Genomic DNA, 18,836 nt, shown 5'->3' with positions numbered 1-18,836 from the left:
GATCGGGCAGGGATAAACCAAACCCCTCTCCGATCAGCTCAGTGGCAACACATGTCCCTAACTCCGGGCAGCAGGAGTTGCATTTATCCCATAATTTCCTGCTGCCGCGGGGCCAGTCTCGCAGTTACTGATGATGGGATAAACACAACTCCTGCTGCCGCCACCCCACAACTGGCGACCTAAGAGAGGACGACGACGAGGTGGCTGACAGCAGACCCCATCCTACTGGTGGCTAAAAAAAAGGCCTGGGCCCTATGGGTATGTGTAGTCGACTGCCTGTGTGGGTGTTATGTATATGTATGCTTGTGTGTGTGAGTGGGTGGGTAGCTGCCTGCCTGGGGAGATGGGCAACTGCTTGTGTGTGTGTTGGAGTGGGGTGAGAGTCTGTGTGTGTAGGTGAGAGACTGTGTGGGTGTGGGAGATTGTGTGGGTGTGTGTGTTGGTGAGAGCCTGTGTGTGGGTGTATCTGCTTGGGTGTGGGTGGGTGACTACCTGGGTGGGTGAGAGGCTCTTTGGGGGTGGGTTTGAGAAGCTCTGTGTATGGAAGTGGGTGGGTAGGAGCCAGTGTATATGTGTATATTGGTGGGTGGCTGGGTCAGAGCCTGAGTGTTTAAGTGTGACTGTGTGTGTGGATGACTTCATGTATGGGTGGGTGAGATCCTGTGTATGTGTCAGTGTGTGTGTGTGAGAAAGGCTCTGAGTTGGGGGGTGGGGAGAGAGAGGCTGTTTGCATGGTAGGGAGGGGGTTGAGAGTCTTAGTGTGTGCGGGTGGATGGGTAAGAGCCTATGTGTGAGGATGTCTGTGTATGTGTGTCTGCTATTGTGTGGGTGTGTGTGAGAGCCAGTGAGAATGGGTGGGTGAGAGCCAGAGGGTGGTGTGGAGGAGAGCCTGTGTGTTGGGTGCATGTGTGTGAGGGAGTGAGAGTCTGTGTATGTGTGTGTAAGAGGATAAAGTTTTTACAGCTCCCCCCTACCCCGATCAATCAACAACAATCTCAGAGCGGCTGGAAATCGAAACATCCCAGGGATGAAGAGTGGGAGATTTTTTAAATCCTTATTAGCTTTATTATTGGATATGTCTGCTGTTTTGAATATATTATGGGAAATTTTATAAACATTTTTTGAGTTTCTAATTATTGGGTTTTCTACTCAGTTTTTAAATATTTATTCTTTTTATTAGTATGGTTTTACTTTTATGATTGATGTATATTTCTTTTTTTGGTGTTTGTTGGTCTCTTATTTTGCCTTTGGTAAGGGTTTGTGTTCTGTATGTGTGATCAAGGTAAAGTATTTTGCTGTGTATAGTTTGTGTAGGTCTATAGCATTACATCTTGTTCTGTTTTCAATAGGAGGTATGTTGGTCTTCTAAGGCCTGATGTAATATTTGCAGTGCTGCTCTTTCCTGAGTAGGGTTGTTGCTGTTGAGATCTGGGAGTTAGTGTTGTTTTGATATGGCAGATTTGTCATTTGAGGTAAACTGTATGCAGGGGTGGTTCTATAATGAGGCAGGGTGAGGTGGCCGCTTCAGGCGGCAGAATTTTGAGGTGGCAAAAAAATGCCCCTCTCAGAACACCGCTATGGCGTCTGGTTCACACTGCCTGCCCCTGCCATGGCTGCCTCACACTCATACCTGGGAACTCTCCAGATTCACCCGGAGACTCCAGAATTCTGAACGAATTGCCGGGTTTCCGGGCCAACACCTGAAAACTCCAGGTGCCCTGCTGCAGAAGGCCAGAAGAGAAAGGGCCTGGAGTAGCGCATGCTCGAAGAAGAAGCTTCAGCATCTGTGCCCCCGGAAGAAAACGTGAAGCCTGGTGCTGTGTGACAGGAAAGACGAGCAGGAGCATCACCCTCCTCCACGGGAAACTGAAGATGCAGGAGGAGGAGCAACAGTGTTGGGCTGTGTGCCAAAAATAAAACAAGGGCAGAGCAGGCAGACATTACTGGAGGAGGAGGAGGAAGTGGAGTGCATGTCCTGTGGGCCTGGGGAAAGAGGAGGCTCCCATGGCTAATGAGAATCGAGGTGAGAAGAGAGTGCATGTGTGTATGGAAGAGGGAGAGAAGTGAATGAGTGTATATGTGTGTATGGAAGAGAGAGAGAAGTGAATGAGTGTATATGTGTGTATGCATGTATGGGTGTGTGTGGAAAAGGGAGAGGAGGGGCCAGAAGGGGGCCCGGGGGGGGGGGGGGGGCGGGGCACCATCTCATCCCTCGCCTCAGGCAGCAGATTGCCTTGAGCCGCCCCTGGTTTTATACCACACATATTACTTAGCACTGAGCTCCTCTTTGGTTTCAACAGACTGCAAAACCTTCTCCTACATTCATGCAGTGTCTCCCAGGCACGTCTTTGAAAATATTATGCAGCCCATCACTCGGCTTTTCTTCAAAAATGGTTTCCTTCTTGCCACCTCCCCATATAGGCCATGCTTATGGAGTAATCTTGAAATTACTGAACGGTCAACACTTTCCCCTGACTCAGCCAGAGACATCTGTAATTCTTGTAAAGGAATCTTAGACCTCACAGGGACCTTCTGCAGTGGGTTCCTGAGCTCATGGCTACTGACTCTGGAGGGACAGCCTGAATGCAGCAGTGTCCACTTTAGACTGATAGAGCTGATAGGTATTTTGCCTGGAGAAGAGGCAGGAAGCACAGGCAGATGCAATGGTAGCAGCAGAGCAGGGAAGAGGAGGCAAGGAAGGGCAGGAAGCAGATGCTAGGTATGGGGGAGGTGACTAAGAAATAGAGAGAGGGACACTGGAATTGGGGGGGGGTTCAGGACAAGGGAGGGGATGCTAAGGATGGGGGGGGGGTTGAAGAGGCAGGGGACAGGATGCTGGGGATAGGGAGGGCATAAAGCACTGGAGAGGACGCTGGCAGAAGGAGGCAGGGCAGATGCTAGGGGTAAAGGGAAGAGACAGGAGAGGATAAAAGGCAGGGGAGAAGATGCTAGGGTAAGGTGGTGGGGGGAGGAGGGACCCTACCCCGCTGCTCTCTTATAGAGAAAGCTTGCATGCACCCTGTCTCCACTAATCCATGTCGAGGATCAAGGGGGTGGAAATTAGTTGGGTGAAGAGTGAGGGAGAGGGACATGCCAACGACGATTTTCACCCCAGGGTGTGATTTGTCCTACAGCCAGCCCCAACTGTAGGTTACCAGACACATTACAATTCACAGTCTCACCAAGAAATCACATGGGGTCAAAGCAAGGCCAGGAATATTATAGCTGTTCTTATGTTTGAACCCTGTTGCACTAGATGCCCCCAGTTTTGTTCTGGTTTCTTTTGCCTCTTTTCCATTTTCTTGAAATGTGATCCACTTTAATTTCCAAAGCAATTAAGAAACTGTACCTTGATTTTACTGAAGAAGTACTTGAACTCATGAGAATTTCTAAAGCAATGACCAGTATTATAGCCATAGGTCCACATGGATCAGGGTCAAGTTGTACACTATACCTATAGAAAGATTAAAAAGAAATAAGTAATTGTGGTAAAATGTATCAAACATTTTATTTATTACTAGTACAGAAGATTGCTTAAAATATACCTCAGCTCACTATCCATTTAAAGGAGAACTTTTAGATGACATTTTCAAGGTACTTGCTCTTGTAGCAAGTTGAAACTAGATACATTTGGGCTTCCCTGGGAAGGTAGACACTGTCCTAAGTTTGATGTACTGAACCTGGACAAGCTACAATGCAGCATGGATTGAAGGTCTGGGGAGTCCACATATTCTGCCCTTTTGGTTGCAGTGCATGTGCCATTGTAGACATTGCTATGTTATGCGTTTTGATATGTTTGATGAAAAGTATTCATTAAAAAAACATGCTTAAATGTTCTAAATGGATCATTGGGTTTGGAATTTGGCATTATCTCAGAAACAATCCCTAAAATACCTTCAAGTCAAACCTAGAATCCAGGGAACATACAGGATCTAGATCATAGAACTTGGTGGATGTATGATCTGTACTACATGTTGGCCTTGTACATTAATTTATTTAACAAATTTGTAGCCCGCTAATCCACATATTTTAGCTGGTAACTAGAATTACATACATAATAAAAACACATTGTTACATTCAGTTTTTGTACTAGACTACAAAAAAAATACAATGCCTAGAATAAACAAATAAAAATTAAATTAAACAGATTAAAATCTTAAACACAACAACAAAAAATTGCTAGTTATCAACTATAGTAAGATATACTATAATCTCTTGTTCTAATCCCTTGAGATAACTAGGTAGGGAAAGCTTTGGAGAAAAGATAATTTTTTTAAACATCTTTCAAAACGTAATAGGTCATATTCCATTTTTAGTGGTTCTGGGAAACTATTCCAAAGGGTGTAACCTGCGATGCTGGAAATGCGAGACTGTGACTCAGCTAAGCGAATAGACTTATGTGTAGGGATCAGCAATAGTCAATGATCTGTCGAGCGCAAATTGTGAGGAAGACAGTAGAAAACTGACTGTGGAAAAAGAAGAGGAACAAGGGAACAACTCCCCCCCTCCACTTAAGATTTTCCATTTTTGTTAACTGGTTGAAATATTGAATTCACTGGTTAAGGTGTAATTCCGCCACCACCTTACACAGAAACCTAGAATGTGTGTACAAAGGATTACCTCCTCAATGTAGAATGCTATATAAAGTAAATCTATTACTGTGCTATGATTGAAAACCCACATGAACTTAAAGGTTGAACCAAAATCATTTTCCCTTCTATAGTTAAATGCTAACTGAGACTAAGAGGACTCTGATGGAATCAGAATCTAAGCCAGACTTTGAAATGTAGAGAAGATATGAAAGCAATTTTCATGCATGGCAAGGAAAAAAAAAGTTAAGATAATCACTGTCCCAAGAAATGGAATATCCTCTGCATGAAAATACACGAGCTCTTGATGGACTTGAGAAACTGCCTTGGACATATGGTACCTGCCAGTTTCTATCTGCTCAGGAATCAACCTACATAGAACAGGGACAGCAGGTAGGAAAGGAAACAGAATGCTCTTGTTCTGAGAGTTCAGAACTGGCAAAATGGCAAGGCTGATCTGCAACAGCAATCTCCACCAAAGGAACCAAAACTAAGCGTGGTCAGTAGGGCATACTTTGTTCTTGGCCACTAGGAGAATCAGTGGATAGGCAGTCAGACAGGGTGAAGGAAACATGTCTGTAGTCAGACACTTTTCAGATTTTCTTCAGGAGCAGAAAACATTTGTTTTCCTGCTCAGCAATGTCACTAGAGAGTCCCATTTGGCTTAGTCCATTTGAGAACCATTTCCTTTGCCGTTTTATAGTCCAGGGACCACTCACGGGGTTCCAGATCACCACCATTCAATATGTCTTGCAGGGATACTTTTTTCTGCCCTGTACATGACCTTAAAATGTCACACTGTTAGCCCACACCTTATTTACAGGCCTGTCAACTGCAGGGTGAAAGGGCAGAATGCAGATCCCTCGTATTTGAAGGCCTTGAAGCTGCAATACAATGCTGTTGAGATAACGGCAGAAAATGCAACCCTCATGTCTTCAGCTAAAGTGACCAGGCATTGTTTGTCAAAAAAAAAAAAAAAGCAGAGTTGCTTACCTGTGATAGGTGCTCTCCAAGGACAGCAGGATGTTAGTCCTCACACTTGGGTGACATTATCAGATGGAGACGGCACGGAAAATGTTTGTTAAAGTTTCTAGAACTTTGACAGATACACTTAGAATGCCCAGCATGCTACTAACTACAGGTCCATGCGGGGTCCATCTTCAGTCTTATAACACAGAATTCATAAAAAATAAAACAAACCCAACTCCATGGAGTGGCGGGCAGGTTTCATGAGGACTAACATCCTGCTGTCCTTGGAGAACACTTGTTACAGGTAAGCAACTCTGTTTTCTCCAAGGACAAATAGGATGGTAGTCTTCAAACATGGGTGAATATGTAGCTATAGGCCACTCCCGACAGAGGCAGTATTTAATGGGTGCAAACGTGCACAACAACTAGAGCTGTCAGAACATGGGGAGCAAGCCTGCACCCAAAGAAAGGGCTCAAGGCAGAAAGAGTTGGATTTTCATGGTTGAAAAAGGTTACGGAGGACCGACTGGCCAAAATGAATGTCATGTCATCCATCTTTGCCAGACAATAATGAGAGGTGAAGGTGTGGAAGGAAATTCAGGTTACTGCCCTACATATCTTGTGAATGGGCACTGCACATAAGTGAGCCACTGAAACCAACATAGCTCGGACTGAATGAACCTTAATATGACCTTCAAGTCACAAGGCCGCTTGAGCATAGCAGAAGGAAATACAGTCTACTAGCCAATGGGACAGGGTCTGGTTAGACACTGCGACTTCCAACCTGTTTTTGTCAGAGACAAAAAGCTGAGTGGACAGGCGGTGAGATGCTGTTTATTCCAGGTAAAAGGCCAAGGCCCTTTTAAGAGTATGCAGGGCATGCTCACCCTGGTGAGCATGTGGTTTTGGAAAAAAGGTGGGTAAGACAATGGATTTATTGAGATGGAACTCCGTGACCACCTTTGGAAGGAACTTCGGGTGCATATGCAGAACCTTATGACAAAATTTTGTATAAGGGGGTACAACATCAAAGTCTGACTTTGTGCACTGAAGTGACCACCACCAAGAAGATGACCATCCAGGATAGGTACTTCAGGTCGCAAGACCTCAGGGGCTCAAATGGAGCCTTCATGAGATAGGTTAGGACCACTTTGAGGTCCCAAGAGACTGTTGGGGGCCACATCGGAGGCATAAGTTGCAACAAGGCTCGCATGAATCGTCCTACAAGTGGATGGACAGAAATGGAAGCGCCATCTATCCCTTGATGATATTTATTTTTATTTATTTAGCAGGGTTTATATATACTGTCATTCGGCTTCCAAATAAAGCCAACACAACGGTTTACAAACATGGGAAAGTTACAGACATGTTAAAGAAACATAGAGAGACATTTTTGCACAGATTTTAAGTTTCCAAATAGATCTGGCACTTCGGATTGCACTAAGGGGTGCACATAGGGGAGTACCCCTTTGTCACGCCCCTTCGGCACGTGACGCACGGCGCGCGAAGCCTGATGGCATAATAAGCACTGACAGCACTAAGGTGAACTCTTACCAAAGTGGTTTTCAAGCCAGCCTAGGAAAGGTGCAACAGGTAGTCTAAAAGCCTTGGTGGGGAACACGAGAAGGGGTCCAGACCATGCCCGTCACACCAAACTGAGATGTTCTTCCACTTGAGGTTGTAAGATCTCCTTGAGGAAGGCTTCCTGGACTCCAAGAGGATCCAAGATATGCCCTCCAAAAGGCCCAGAACTTGCACGGTCACCCGGTAAACATCCAAGCCGTGAGGGACAAGGCTCGGAGGTTGGTGTGGTGTAGCTTGCTGTGGTTCTAAGTGATCAGGTCTGGAGCAGTCCTGAGCTGGATCGGCGGCTGGGGGGCCAGTTCCCGTAAAAGAGGGAACCAGATTTGGTGTGGCCAAAAGGGCGCATCCAGGATCAAGTTGCCTTGGTCCTGCTGGAGCTTTTGAAGTGACTTTGAGATCAGCAGAAGGGGAGGATAAGTGTACAGTAGACTGGTGCCCCAGTGACGTGAAAAGACATCTGACATTGCTTCTCTGCCCAGTCTTCCCAGGCAGCAGAAGCGATCCATCTTCTTGTTCTCTGGGGAAGCGAACAGATCTATGTCCGGGGTCCTCCATAGGCGAAAGATGTGGTTCACCACCTCTTGGTTCGGGGACCATTCGTGGAGTCGGAAGGCCCGACTTAATGAGTCTGCAGGGAGTTGTCCGCCCCTGGGAGATATATGGCTCGAAGGAAGATACTGTTCTTGAGAACCCAGGAACAAATCTGGACTGCCTCTTTGCAGAGGAGAAACGATGCCATCCCTCCTTGCTTGTTCAAGTACCACATCGCCACCTGATTGTCGGGTCTGAACCAGGACCACATTGTTGAGCACGTGCTCCCTGAACATCCTCAGTGCGAAACGGATCACCCGTAATTCCAGGAAGTTTATTTGGAAATACCTTTCCTGCATGGACCAAAGGCTCTGAGCATGAGACCTGCAACATGGGCTCCGCAACTTGTGAGAGACGCGTCCATGGTGAGGATGATCTGGGGCTGAGGGACCCAGAAGGGCATCCCCCTCTCCAGATTGGGTAGGGATTCCCACCACACAAGGGATCGCTAAAGGGGAATGGTGATCAGGACATGAGCCTGAAGATCCTGAGCGGTTTGGCACCACTGGAACACAGCGTCCACTGCGCATGTGCAGCTGAGCGAATGGAGTGACGTGAACTGTCACTGCCATGTGCCCCAAAAGGCACAGAAACTGGTGTACCATGACATGAGGGCAACAGGAGATTACCCATGCCAGGGAAGCAAGGGTCAGCGCTCGGTCTCGGGGCAAGATGGCCTTCTTCTGGATAGTGTCCAGCCTGGCCTCGATGAAGTCTAATTGCAGGGATGGCTGGAGATAGGATTTCGGGTAGTTGATTAGAAATCCTAGTCCCTCCAGGGCACGTATGGTGGACTGTAGGTAACGCAGCACCCTCTGCCTGGAATTGCTCTTGATGAGCCAATCGTCGAGGTAAGGGAAGACACATATTCCCTGCCTCTGGAGACAGGCTTCCACTACCGCCAGGCATTTTGTGAAGACACGGGGCGCCGATGCTAGGCTGAAAGGCAGCACATGATACTGGTAGTGCTCTTCCTCTCTATCAGGAATTGCAGATACCTCCAAAAGGCGGGAGAGATGGGGATAAGGGAGTATGTGTCTTTGAGACTGAGGGAGTAGAGCCAGTCCCCAGCCCTGAGAAGAAGGATCAGAGTTCACAAGGAGACCATCTTGAATTTTTCCCTGACAAAAAAATGGTTTAATACCCTCAGATCCAGTTTGGGGCGAAGGCCACCAGTTTTCTTGGGAATCAGGAAATACATGGAGTAGAACCCATCTCCCTGTTGGCCAGGCACGACTGGTTCGATCGCTCGAGCCCTTAAGAGGGTGGAGAGCTCTACTCATAATATCTATGCTTCTCCACTGAGGACACGGAGGAGAATGAGGAGTTTGCTGGAAATGCAATTTGTACCCCTGCCTCATGATGGGTAGGACCCAGTGGTCAGAGGTAACTGAAATCCATCACTCTATGACAAGTTGCAGACGACCCTGCCACTGGGGGGGGGGGGGGGGGGGTGTCGGTGTCTTAGGGTAGAGTTTGCTGGCTCAAAACCCCTGGCTGTCAGTCAAAATCCTATGACGGGGTTCTGAGGTTGGGCAGGGGGTCGGATGGAGTGCACAGGGTTGCCGTGCCCTCGGCCTAGCTAGCACCCGCTGGGGTCTCGCAATGGATGCAAGCAGATAATATTTGCGTGGCCGGTAAAAAAGGCCATTTGGAATATTGCCTGGTAGGCTTCTTGCCTGAGGGCTGGGTGTCCGAACTGCTGGCGGACAACTGTTGAAGGGTTTCGTGACAGTCCTTCAGTTGAGCTACCTCCTCTTTAATTTTGTCCCCGAAAAGGTTCTCTTCTGTACAGGAAGATCTGCCAGGCATTCCTGCACTTCAGGGTGGAGGTCAGAAGCATATAGCCAAGCCATGCGACAAGCCCCAACGCCCGCTGCCACCCTCATAGCTGTCTCAAACACGTCATATGCGGAGCAGACCTCATGTTTATCATAGTCCAGGCCTTGTTGAACTATTCTCTGAAACTCATCCTGAAATTGTTGCGGGAGGTGTTCCTCCATTTCTTGTACTTGTTTCCAGAGGTTCCTGGAGTATTGGCCCATATAAAGTCAATAGCAGATGGCGGCATAGAGGCGGGGCAAGATGGCGGCATAGATGGAAGCAGGGACGCTGACTTCTCTTGTGTTGTAAAAAATTTTGAATTTGGTGAAATTATGCCTCCAAAGCGAAAGGGGAAGGTGAGGATTTTCCCCTCACTACCCCTTCAATCGCCAATACAACAAGAGATTACGCGTTTCATGCTTACCCCTGCACTACAAGCGGGAGCCAAGGATCCAAGCTTGTCAGGCGTTCTGGGAGAGCGCGTCGACCAAATTGAGGAGGCATCACTCAGTCCAGATCAAAGACCACCTCCGGTGCAGAGGTCAGGAGAGCAATGCCGGAGAAGCGCCACAGAGGAGGGAACTCCTACCGGGTTAATGTCTACAACCCGAGCAGACGTGGAGGAGGATCGACCCACGGAGGCCCCGAGTCAGGATCCAGAGGAGGGGGACGTGGAGCTGGACTTGTGCGAGGGAGCAACCGGGGGACTAGACCCGTCTGATGGTGGTGAGTCCCTGGAGATTGCTACCAGACCTGCCGTGGTCACATTAGATTTAATGTGGGAATTAATGGCTGAAATGTCGAATAACATTAAGAGATTGGAGAGGAAAATGGACATGAATACTGGGAAAAGTTATAAGGAAATACAAATACTCACAAAGTCCGTTAAGAAATCGGAGGAAAGGATAAAAATCTTGGAAGAGACTGAGAAAAAGAATATTGAATTCCATACTGCTGTGGTGAAAGAGAGAGCCTTGTTAGCAAGGCAAATAGAAAAGTTTGAGAACAACTCGAAACGGCTAAATCTTCGTCTCTTAAATTTCCCAAGAATTGTGGGGGAAGTACCAAAAGAAACTTTCTTTAAATTTCTTAAGGAATTGTTGGGGTTTTTGGAAAATGATTTGCCTATTATAAATATATGTTATTTCCTGCCAAAAAGAATTTCTAATTTAAATACTCCTGACCAACCATTTCAGGGGAATCTTTCAGAATTTCTAGAGAATTCTAATCAAGTGATAGACCGGGGAACTTTAATAGTTACCTTTATAAATTACCTTGACCTGAATAAGGTTATGAAGAAATATTTTTCCAAGTACCCAGTCATACTTTATGGAAAAAATGTTAAGATTTTCCCTGATTTAGCTTTGACGACCCAAATGCGGAGGAAAGAGTTTCTAGTACTCCGTCAAGAGGTTGTATCCTTAGGGGTAGATTTTCAAAAACCGCGAATAGGCGTACTTTTGTTGGCGCTCCAGGCGCCAACAAAAGTACGCTGGATTTCAGTAGATACGTGCGTAGCCATGCGTATCCGCTGAAATCTGGGATCGGCGCGCGCAAGGCTATCGATTTCGTATAGCCGGCGCGCACCGAGCCGCGCAGCCTACCCCCGTTCCCTCCGAGGCCGCTCCAAAATCGGAGCGGCCTCGGAGGGAACTTTCTTTTGCCCTCCCCTCACCTTCCCCTCCCTAACCCACCCGCCCGGCCCTGTCTAAACCCACCCCTTACCTTTGTTGGGGGATTTACGCCTCCCGGAGGGAGAAGTAAATCCCCGCGCGCCAGCGGGCCGCTAGCGCGCCGGGACGCGATCTGGGGGCGGGTCCGGAGGGCGCGGCTATGCCCCCGGGCCGCCCCAGGCCGTAGCCACGCCCCCAGGCCCGTCCCCGGAACGCTCCCGACACGCCCCGAAAATGCCGCGCGGTTCGGGCCCGCCCCCGACACGCCCCCCCGACACGCCCCCTCCGAAAACCCCGGGACTTACTCGAGTCCCGGGGCTCTGCGCGCGCCGGTAGGCCTATGTAAAATAGGCTTACCGGCGCGCAGGGCCCTGCTCGCCTAAATCCACCCGGATTTGGGCGGATTTAGGCGAGCAGGGCTCTGAAAATCCGCCCCTTAGGGTATTCATTTACACTAAGGTTTCCTTGCAAATGTCTGATAAAAAAGGATCAGGAGATATTTGTTTTCTTCATCTCTGACCATTTGAGAAGTTTCATCGAGTAAAGGAAATTAGTCACTTCATCCCCATTATAACTAATATTAAGAGAAAAGTGCAGGAAATTCTATGTATTTGCTTTCTATTATGAATATATTTTGTTTAGATTTGACTCCCAGTGTTAACTTAAATGCCTTAGCCTTTTTGATGGAGTTACACTATATTACTTTGAATATTCAAGTGGAATATGTTTAAGTTTCTATTGCTGATATTTACTTCATTGATTTGAAATATAAGATATATTTGTTTATAAAAATGTTATGTCAGCAATAATATTTTTAGGAACATGATTTATTTATTGTGATTCCACTTAAAACATTACGAAGTTGTGTATTGGAAATGATAAATAAAAAAATTAAAAAAAAAAAAAGTCAATAGCAGGCAATCCTGGCTGCTAGCACTGAGCCCTGAAATACCCGATGTCCAAGGACGTCCAGAGCTCTATGCTCATGGCCCAGTGGGGCTGAAGCATGAGTCCGGAGCTTCTTCACCTTCTTTAGGTCCGATTCCATCGCCACTGACTGGAGTGGAAGCTGTCTGCGTTCAAAACCTGTGGTGGGCTGGACCAGATAGACTGCATCCATCTTGCCGTTCACTGGAGGGATGGAGATGGGATGCTCCCAGAGCCTTACTGCTAGCTCCTTAAAAATGTCATGTACTGGTACCGCAACCACCCACTTAGGAGCATCAATAAATTGCAGGATTTCTAGCATCTTATGAGGAGAATCCTTTTCTGTTAAGAGCTGGAAAGCCACCGACTCTGTCATAGCCTTGACAAATCCAGCAAAACATATATCCTCTGGAGGGGACTTCTGTCTCTCCTTCAGCGGGGAGGGTTTGGAAGGCAAATCCTCAGATTCCTCTGTGGAGGAAAAGGATGCCTTCCCTTCCCAAGGATCGTATGGGGCTTTTCCTTCACTTTGAACGTCTGGAGATGCAGGAGGTGGAGCCCCTACTGGAGCCCTAAGCTTCGACCCAGAAGGCCTCAGTGGGGAGGAACCGAAGATGGCACCAAAGGTACCAGTGGAATCCTGGGTCGCAGCGACACCGATGGATCCACAGGCATCGGGAATGCCAGGGGCATTGAGGGAACTGGTCCCAATGTCCCCTGGAGTGCTAGAGGCTGCCAGGGCATCATGCACAGTCTGGGCATCGTCAACCCCAATGGACCCTCCTTGTCTGAGGAGTCATTCACAGGAATAGGAACTGGTGGAGGCAGCAGCGATGCTCCCTTCGACAGGGAAGGTGGTTGGAGCACCTGCGCTGGCTGCGTCGGTAAGACACTAAGCAGCAGGTCCAGCCTCTCCAACAGAGGCGCAAGCACCAAAGAAGTTAGCTCTTGCGGCGATGGCAATCCTAGTGAAACCTGAGGCTTGATGCCCCACAGGCCCCGGCCGATCACCAACCACACGCGCGTCTCTAACTCCTCCTCACAGGCTTACAAAGACAGGATGGCTTGGGGTGGTGGCGGCAGCGGAATCAGTTCACCCCCAGAATCATGGGGGGGAACCACACCTTACACTGGTAGGGACTGTGTAACCTCCTCTGCACGGGACCACTTCGGGGGAGGTACGGAACCGGTCGGTGCCTTCCCATGCTCAGACACCTTCGACAAAGGAGACCGGTGTTGGTGTTACCTTGATTTTTCCTGGTGCTCACCTCTGTCCTTCCATGGGACCGATGGAGATGGAGAAGAACCCGATCTAGACTGCGAGGATATTGACCTCGCTCGGTCCCCTGCCCCTACCTCAGGGTCAAGGAGCGATAGTGGAGAGGATACTGACGGGGTCAGGGCCGAGACTCCTTTTCCTTGTGGTGCAGAAGTCCCAGATGCCGATGAGGGTTCTGCTTTTATAGCGCCGAACAGCTTCTCCATTTTGTCCAGGGGTGCCCGAATACCCTTGGGGGTCATCTGGGCACAAAGATCGCACAAAGACATCATATGCTGTCCCCAGGCAGAGGACACAGACCTCGTGGGGGTCTATGATGGATATGGTCCGGGGGCACTGGGGGCAGCGGCGAAAGCCAGATGATGCCATGGTGAAAAGAACTCAGCTCACGGTCGATGACTGGTGGCCTCCGGGAGGCGACACCATTGGTAACCAACCGCAAAGTACCAAAAAACTTACCGATACTGAGAGAAAAGACACCGAAAAACACACAGAGGGATCCGATAGGACCTGGGAAGGAAGAAAAGAGAGACTCTCTCACAAAAAAAAGCACTAGCTCCACAGCTATGAGGCTTCAGCTTCACGGAAAAAGAGAGATTGAAGAGGGACTCCGTGTGGACGCGTGGTTAGCGGCATGCTGGGCATGTTTAGCGTGTCTAAGTTCTAGAAACTTTGACAAAAGTTTTCCATGCCGGGCTCCATCTGATGATGTCACCTACGTGTGAGGACTAACATCCTTCTTGTCCTTGGAGAAAAAAAAATGTTCACGCAGGTTGGCATAATCATTTTCCAGCCTGCATAATTAACTTAGATTAAGGAACCATGCTAAAAATCTCTCTGTGAATAAATGAAACCAAAGGGCAACACACTTGACAGTAAGATTACCAATTGCCTAACAAGAAGATGTTAGTTGCAAATGTGTGTGAATGGAAGCAGCTTGCTGTCCCACTCATTCCCATGGGTCTCCACTCTTCAGGAAATGAAGTGCATCATTGACAATTCTTTCTTCGGATATTCCACAAGTAAAAAAGTTTACCTGAGATTTTTTAACCAATAAATTAAAGATGGTGAACTCAGCAGTACAATCCATGTAAATAGATTCATGATTGTAAGATGCATTTTTAGACTGTCCACAGCATTGTCCAGCGCTGAACCTGGAGGCAAGTTACTGCTACTTGAGGATGGCTGCCCCTCTCCCGCTGCAAAGCTGTCAACCGGACCACGGTTTTCAGCAATTTCTTTTTTGGAATGAATCGAAGTTTTTCCAGCTTTTGGAACCTATTGTCAAAACACAAAGGTCTGTGTGTCAAACAGAAACAAGAGTTTTGATGAAATACGCTGCCAACAAAAGGGACATGGCTGTTTAAAATCTGAAAACATCATTAAAGTTAGGAACTTTAGTCCTACTGGGAATACTGCCAGAGATGAGATAACTGAGGCACTTATGCATATATTTGCATATTCAAGTACATTTGTATTTTACATTATAAAAATAAAGTTGTTTTGTGACTTTTTTTGGGTGTCTGGATAATTTATTTTGTTATTTTCTTTAGGGAAAAGGGATCTTTGTGATCAGTGGTGGGAAGGGAGGAAGGGGAGAGAGAACAGGGGATGGAATCTCAGAGGAGAAGTATCTCAGGGGGAGGGGAGGGGAGGAAAGACAGAAAGGATATAGAAGAAGAGGGGAGGAGCAGGGAAATTGAGAGTAAAGGAAAGGGGGAAAAGAAATAGGATCCTGGATCAGGGTCTGGGATCAGGAGAGGGAGAGCAAATTCACTCTCTCACACCCTTCCTCTCAACACTAAACCCTTTCTCTCTCATTCACACAAACCCTCACCCACATCCCCGCCGATCCCATCATTCACACACACTCTTTATACTCCTCCCCTAGTCAATCTTTACTCTCCAACCCACAAGGATCCCACCTGCTGATCTGAGCTTGATGACCAGAACACAGGATGCCTTGGGCTATTTCTTCTTCTTCTGTTACCAGGGTCTGGAGTGTCACATTTTCAGGCCGATACAGTACAGTGTGCTCTGGTGGAGTGCACTGTTAGCCCAGGTTTGGACACGTGTTTTCGACACGCGTAAGGGGTAATAGCGCGTCGAAAACGTGTGTCCAACTTCCCCAAAACTAATAGCGCCTGCAACATGCAAATGCATGTTGATGGCCTGTGCGATACAGAAAGTAAAATGTGAGCCAAGCCGCACATTTTACTTTCAGAAATTAACGCCTGCCCAAAGGCTGGTGTTAATTTCTGCCAGCACCGGGGAAGTGTACAGAAAAGCAGAAAAAACTGCTTTTCTCTACACCCTCCGACTTAATATCATAGCGATATTAAGTCGGAGGCCCCAAAAGTAAAAAAAAAAGTAAAACTTAAAAAAAAAAAAAAATTAAAAATCGGCCCGCGGGTCGGAAGATGGACACTCAATTATGCCGGCGTCCGTTTTCCGAACCCGTGGCTGTCAGCGGGTTTGAGAACCGACGCCGGCAAAATCGAGCGTCGGCTGTCAAACCCGCTGACAGCCGCCACTCCTTTTACCGCGGGCCCTAATTTGCATAGGCCACCCTCCTGAATCGTGCGCCCAGGAGAGTGGCCTGTGCGCTCGCCAGCTCTCCCGCGCGTTTTTCTGTATGGGCCTGTTTGAAATGCATAGCTCGAATTGCAACACTGGCCTTGGGCAGCAGCAGAAGAGGAAGCTGCCTGAGATGCTGCACTGCCCTTCTCTGATCAGCAAGCCCAAACCAGTGCCTGGGATAGGAGAGGATCGTTGTGATTGGAGACAAGATGAGCTGAAGCTGCTTCTAGTTCAACCAGGCCTCTGGTCTCCCAGAGGGCATTGAGTATAATTATTTTGCGAATACAGCTTGATATTTTACAATTTGTTTTGATAGCGAGGTATGAGAGTTTGAAAAAGGCTTACCGTATTACAGGCACTTGTGGATTGTCTCACTGCAGAATATAGTTTAATAACCTAGGATAAAAGAAATTGATATGTGGTGCATAAAACAAATGTATACTATTTATTTCACTGTAGTGCATCATCATGAATAAAATTACTACTATTATTTATCATTTCTAAAGTGGTACCAGACAAACACAGTGCTGTGCTGATACACACAAGAAACAGTCCCTGTTCTATGAAGCTTACAATCTAGTCAAGACAAAAATACACTTTGAAGCACTGAAAAAAGTGCGAAAAAGCGAAATATAAATCTAAATAAATAAATAAAATAAAACAAAACATAACAAATGTCTTTATGAGAAATGCATTTATTGTACAGAAGTAGTTAGGATTTAAAAGCAGTCTCAAAAGGCTGGATTTTAAACTGGATTTGAATACGGAGAGGGAATAAGACGTACTGAAAGTCTATTTCCAGGTATACGGCACCGCAAGGTGGAAAGTGTAGAGTTAGGAATTGGAGGTGGAGGACGATGACACAGATAGGAATGACTTGCCTGATGAACAGAGTTCATGAGGAATGGTGTAGGGAACAAGATCAGAAGAGAGGTAATGGGAAACTGCAGAGTGAATGCATTTAGAGGCAAGAGGAGCTAGCAGTGTATGCAGAAAGGGATGGAAGCCAAAGTAAAGACTTGAGAAGAAGGATTATATGGTCAGTGGCATTGAAGGACATGTAGCTGAATTTTGAATAGATTGTAGTGGAGAAAGATAGTTCAGCGACAGACCAGCAAAGAACAAGTTGCAGGAGTCTAAGTGGGAGCTTATAAGAAATTGGATGAGTGTTTAGGTGGCACACAAAGTAAAAGATGGATATTAGCAATATTATAGAGGAAGAAACAACACGCTTTAGTGGTGTTCTGGATGTACATAGAGAAGGAGAGACAGGCATCAAAGACAACCCTAAGGTTATAGGCTGAGAGCACATTTCTTTCAGGCACCAGCAGCAGCATTAGTAGCGGAAGTCAATGTGGAGCTTGAGAATCAGCACACATTCGCAGGCCCTGCAGTGTGTCCCTGCCCTTGCATAAGTTTCTGTGGTTACAGGAAGCCCCAAACAAGAAGGGACTGAGGCTGCCACAGGGCCTGTGAGCTTGCACTGGCTCACGACTCTATGCTGACTTTCATTACTAATGCTGCTGCCTCTTGCAGATCACAATTGGGTTTGGGTCAGCCATGAAGGGAAGAATGCACTGAGTGTGCACAGGCCAGTGGAGACTGCCAGTTCCCCTGTCTCCTCACTCACGACTGAACCTGCCCAAGAAAAAAAAATGTGGTTCCTGTCAGCAGCCTTCCCTCTCTTCCCATCAGCTGTCATCCACCTTTGACCCAGAGCCAAAAGGAAAATGTTGCTGACTGACAAGAGGGATGTTTGGAGGAGGGACTATTTGAAGGAAGGGATCAGATGTAGGAGGGGTTTGATGGCAGAATCATCCAGAGAGGGACTGGTTGTGGAGAGTGAGGGGGGGGGGGGGAACAACAGAAGATCAGCTAGGGCATTGTAAGTGAGAAGCTGGGGGGGGGGTAAGGGATCAGCTGAGGGGATGTGAGCTGGGAGGGGTGGAAGATCAGGTGAGAGGAAAGGATGACAGAAGATCAACTGTGGGTTAATAAAGATGGCATGGAGATGAGAGAGGATTAGCTAGGAGGATGGGAAAGGGCTAGAGGTGGTGAGAGAGGGGATGGTCTGGAAAGGTGAAAGGAGCTCTAGGATATAAGAGGGCATTGGCTGGAGGGGCAGAGGTTGAGAGAGGAAGTCCTCTGGAGGGGATGGAGGTTGAGAGAGGGGATCAGCTGGCGTGTGAGGAGGGTGAGAGTGCAGTGATTGTTGGAGGGGGACTGCACCCCTGCTAATTTGTTTTGGTCATCTCCTTGGGCCATATACATTTTCAAGTGCTAAAATGGGGTCACATTGGCTAAAGTTTGGGAAGCTCTGCCATAGCTATTATAAGTAAAGATTCCCAAAAATATCTATCATCCAAAGAATTAAGTATCATAATGTATGCGTGTTCATTCTAATTAAGTCAGTAGTAACGTTAAATCAAGTCTAGGAAGAGATTCTGTGACATGAGTCATTAGGAAACTGCAAACGCATTTGTTTTGTTTTTTTTGTCTAAATAAAAATAATATACAGACATTACAAACTCCAGGCAATTGAGATTTCTCTGTCAATAGTGTAAAGACTGAGAGCCATTTTTAAGAAAACTACTAAAAATTGAAGAGAAGTCTATGAAATCAAGAGAAATAAAGCTGATACCTTCAGAAGGGGAACAAATATTAAAGTAAGGCAGTCACTCCCCTATATGCCACCCTACAGCATAACCCCTCCCAATTTGAAATACACTGGACCCAAAAAACATTTTGAAGAAAAATAGTAATTTTTTCTACCAAGAAAGAGTGTGCTTTGCTTTTAAAAAGAGGGGGAGGAGTCAAATC

At 47.1% G+C, this 18,836-nt stretch overlaps 1 protein-coding gene across 1 annotated transcript in view; it reads right to left on the bottom strand.

Annotated features, from left to right (window-relative positions):
* The window catches only part of PGAP1 (post-GPI attachment to proteins 1), a 283,616-nt gene that overhangs the window by 6,758 nt on the left and 258,022 nt on the right, over positions 1-18,836 (bottom strand). Inside the window, exons 24-26 of the mRNA XM_029606060.1 lie at positions 16,362-16,412; positions 14,473-14,714; positions 3,350-3,454 (exon numbers count right to left, since the gene is read on the bottom strand). Of these exons, the coding sequence (XP_029461920.1) occupies positions 3,350-3,454; positions 14,473-14,714; positions 16,362-16,412 (398 nt within the window). The remainder of the gene's footprint in view (positions 1-3,349; positions 3,455-14,472; positions 14,715-16,361; positions 16,413-18,836) is intronic.

Source organism: Rhinatrema bivittatum, chromosome 6 (genome assembly GCF_901001135.1).
Source record: "Rhinatrema bivittatum chromosome 6, aRhiBiv1.1, whole genome shotgun sequence".
Lineage (NCBI taxonomy): Eukaryota > Metazoa > Chordata > Amphibia > Gymnophiona > Rhinatrematidae > Rhinatrema > Rhinatrema bivittatum.
The sequence above is the reverse complement of the archived record's forward strand: the minus strand, read 5'-3'. Positions and strand labels throughout refer to the sequence as shown.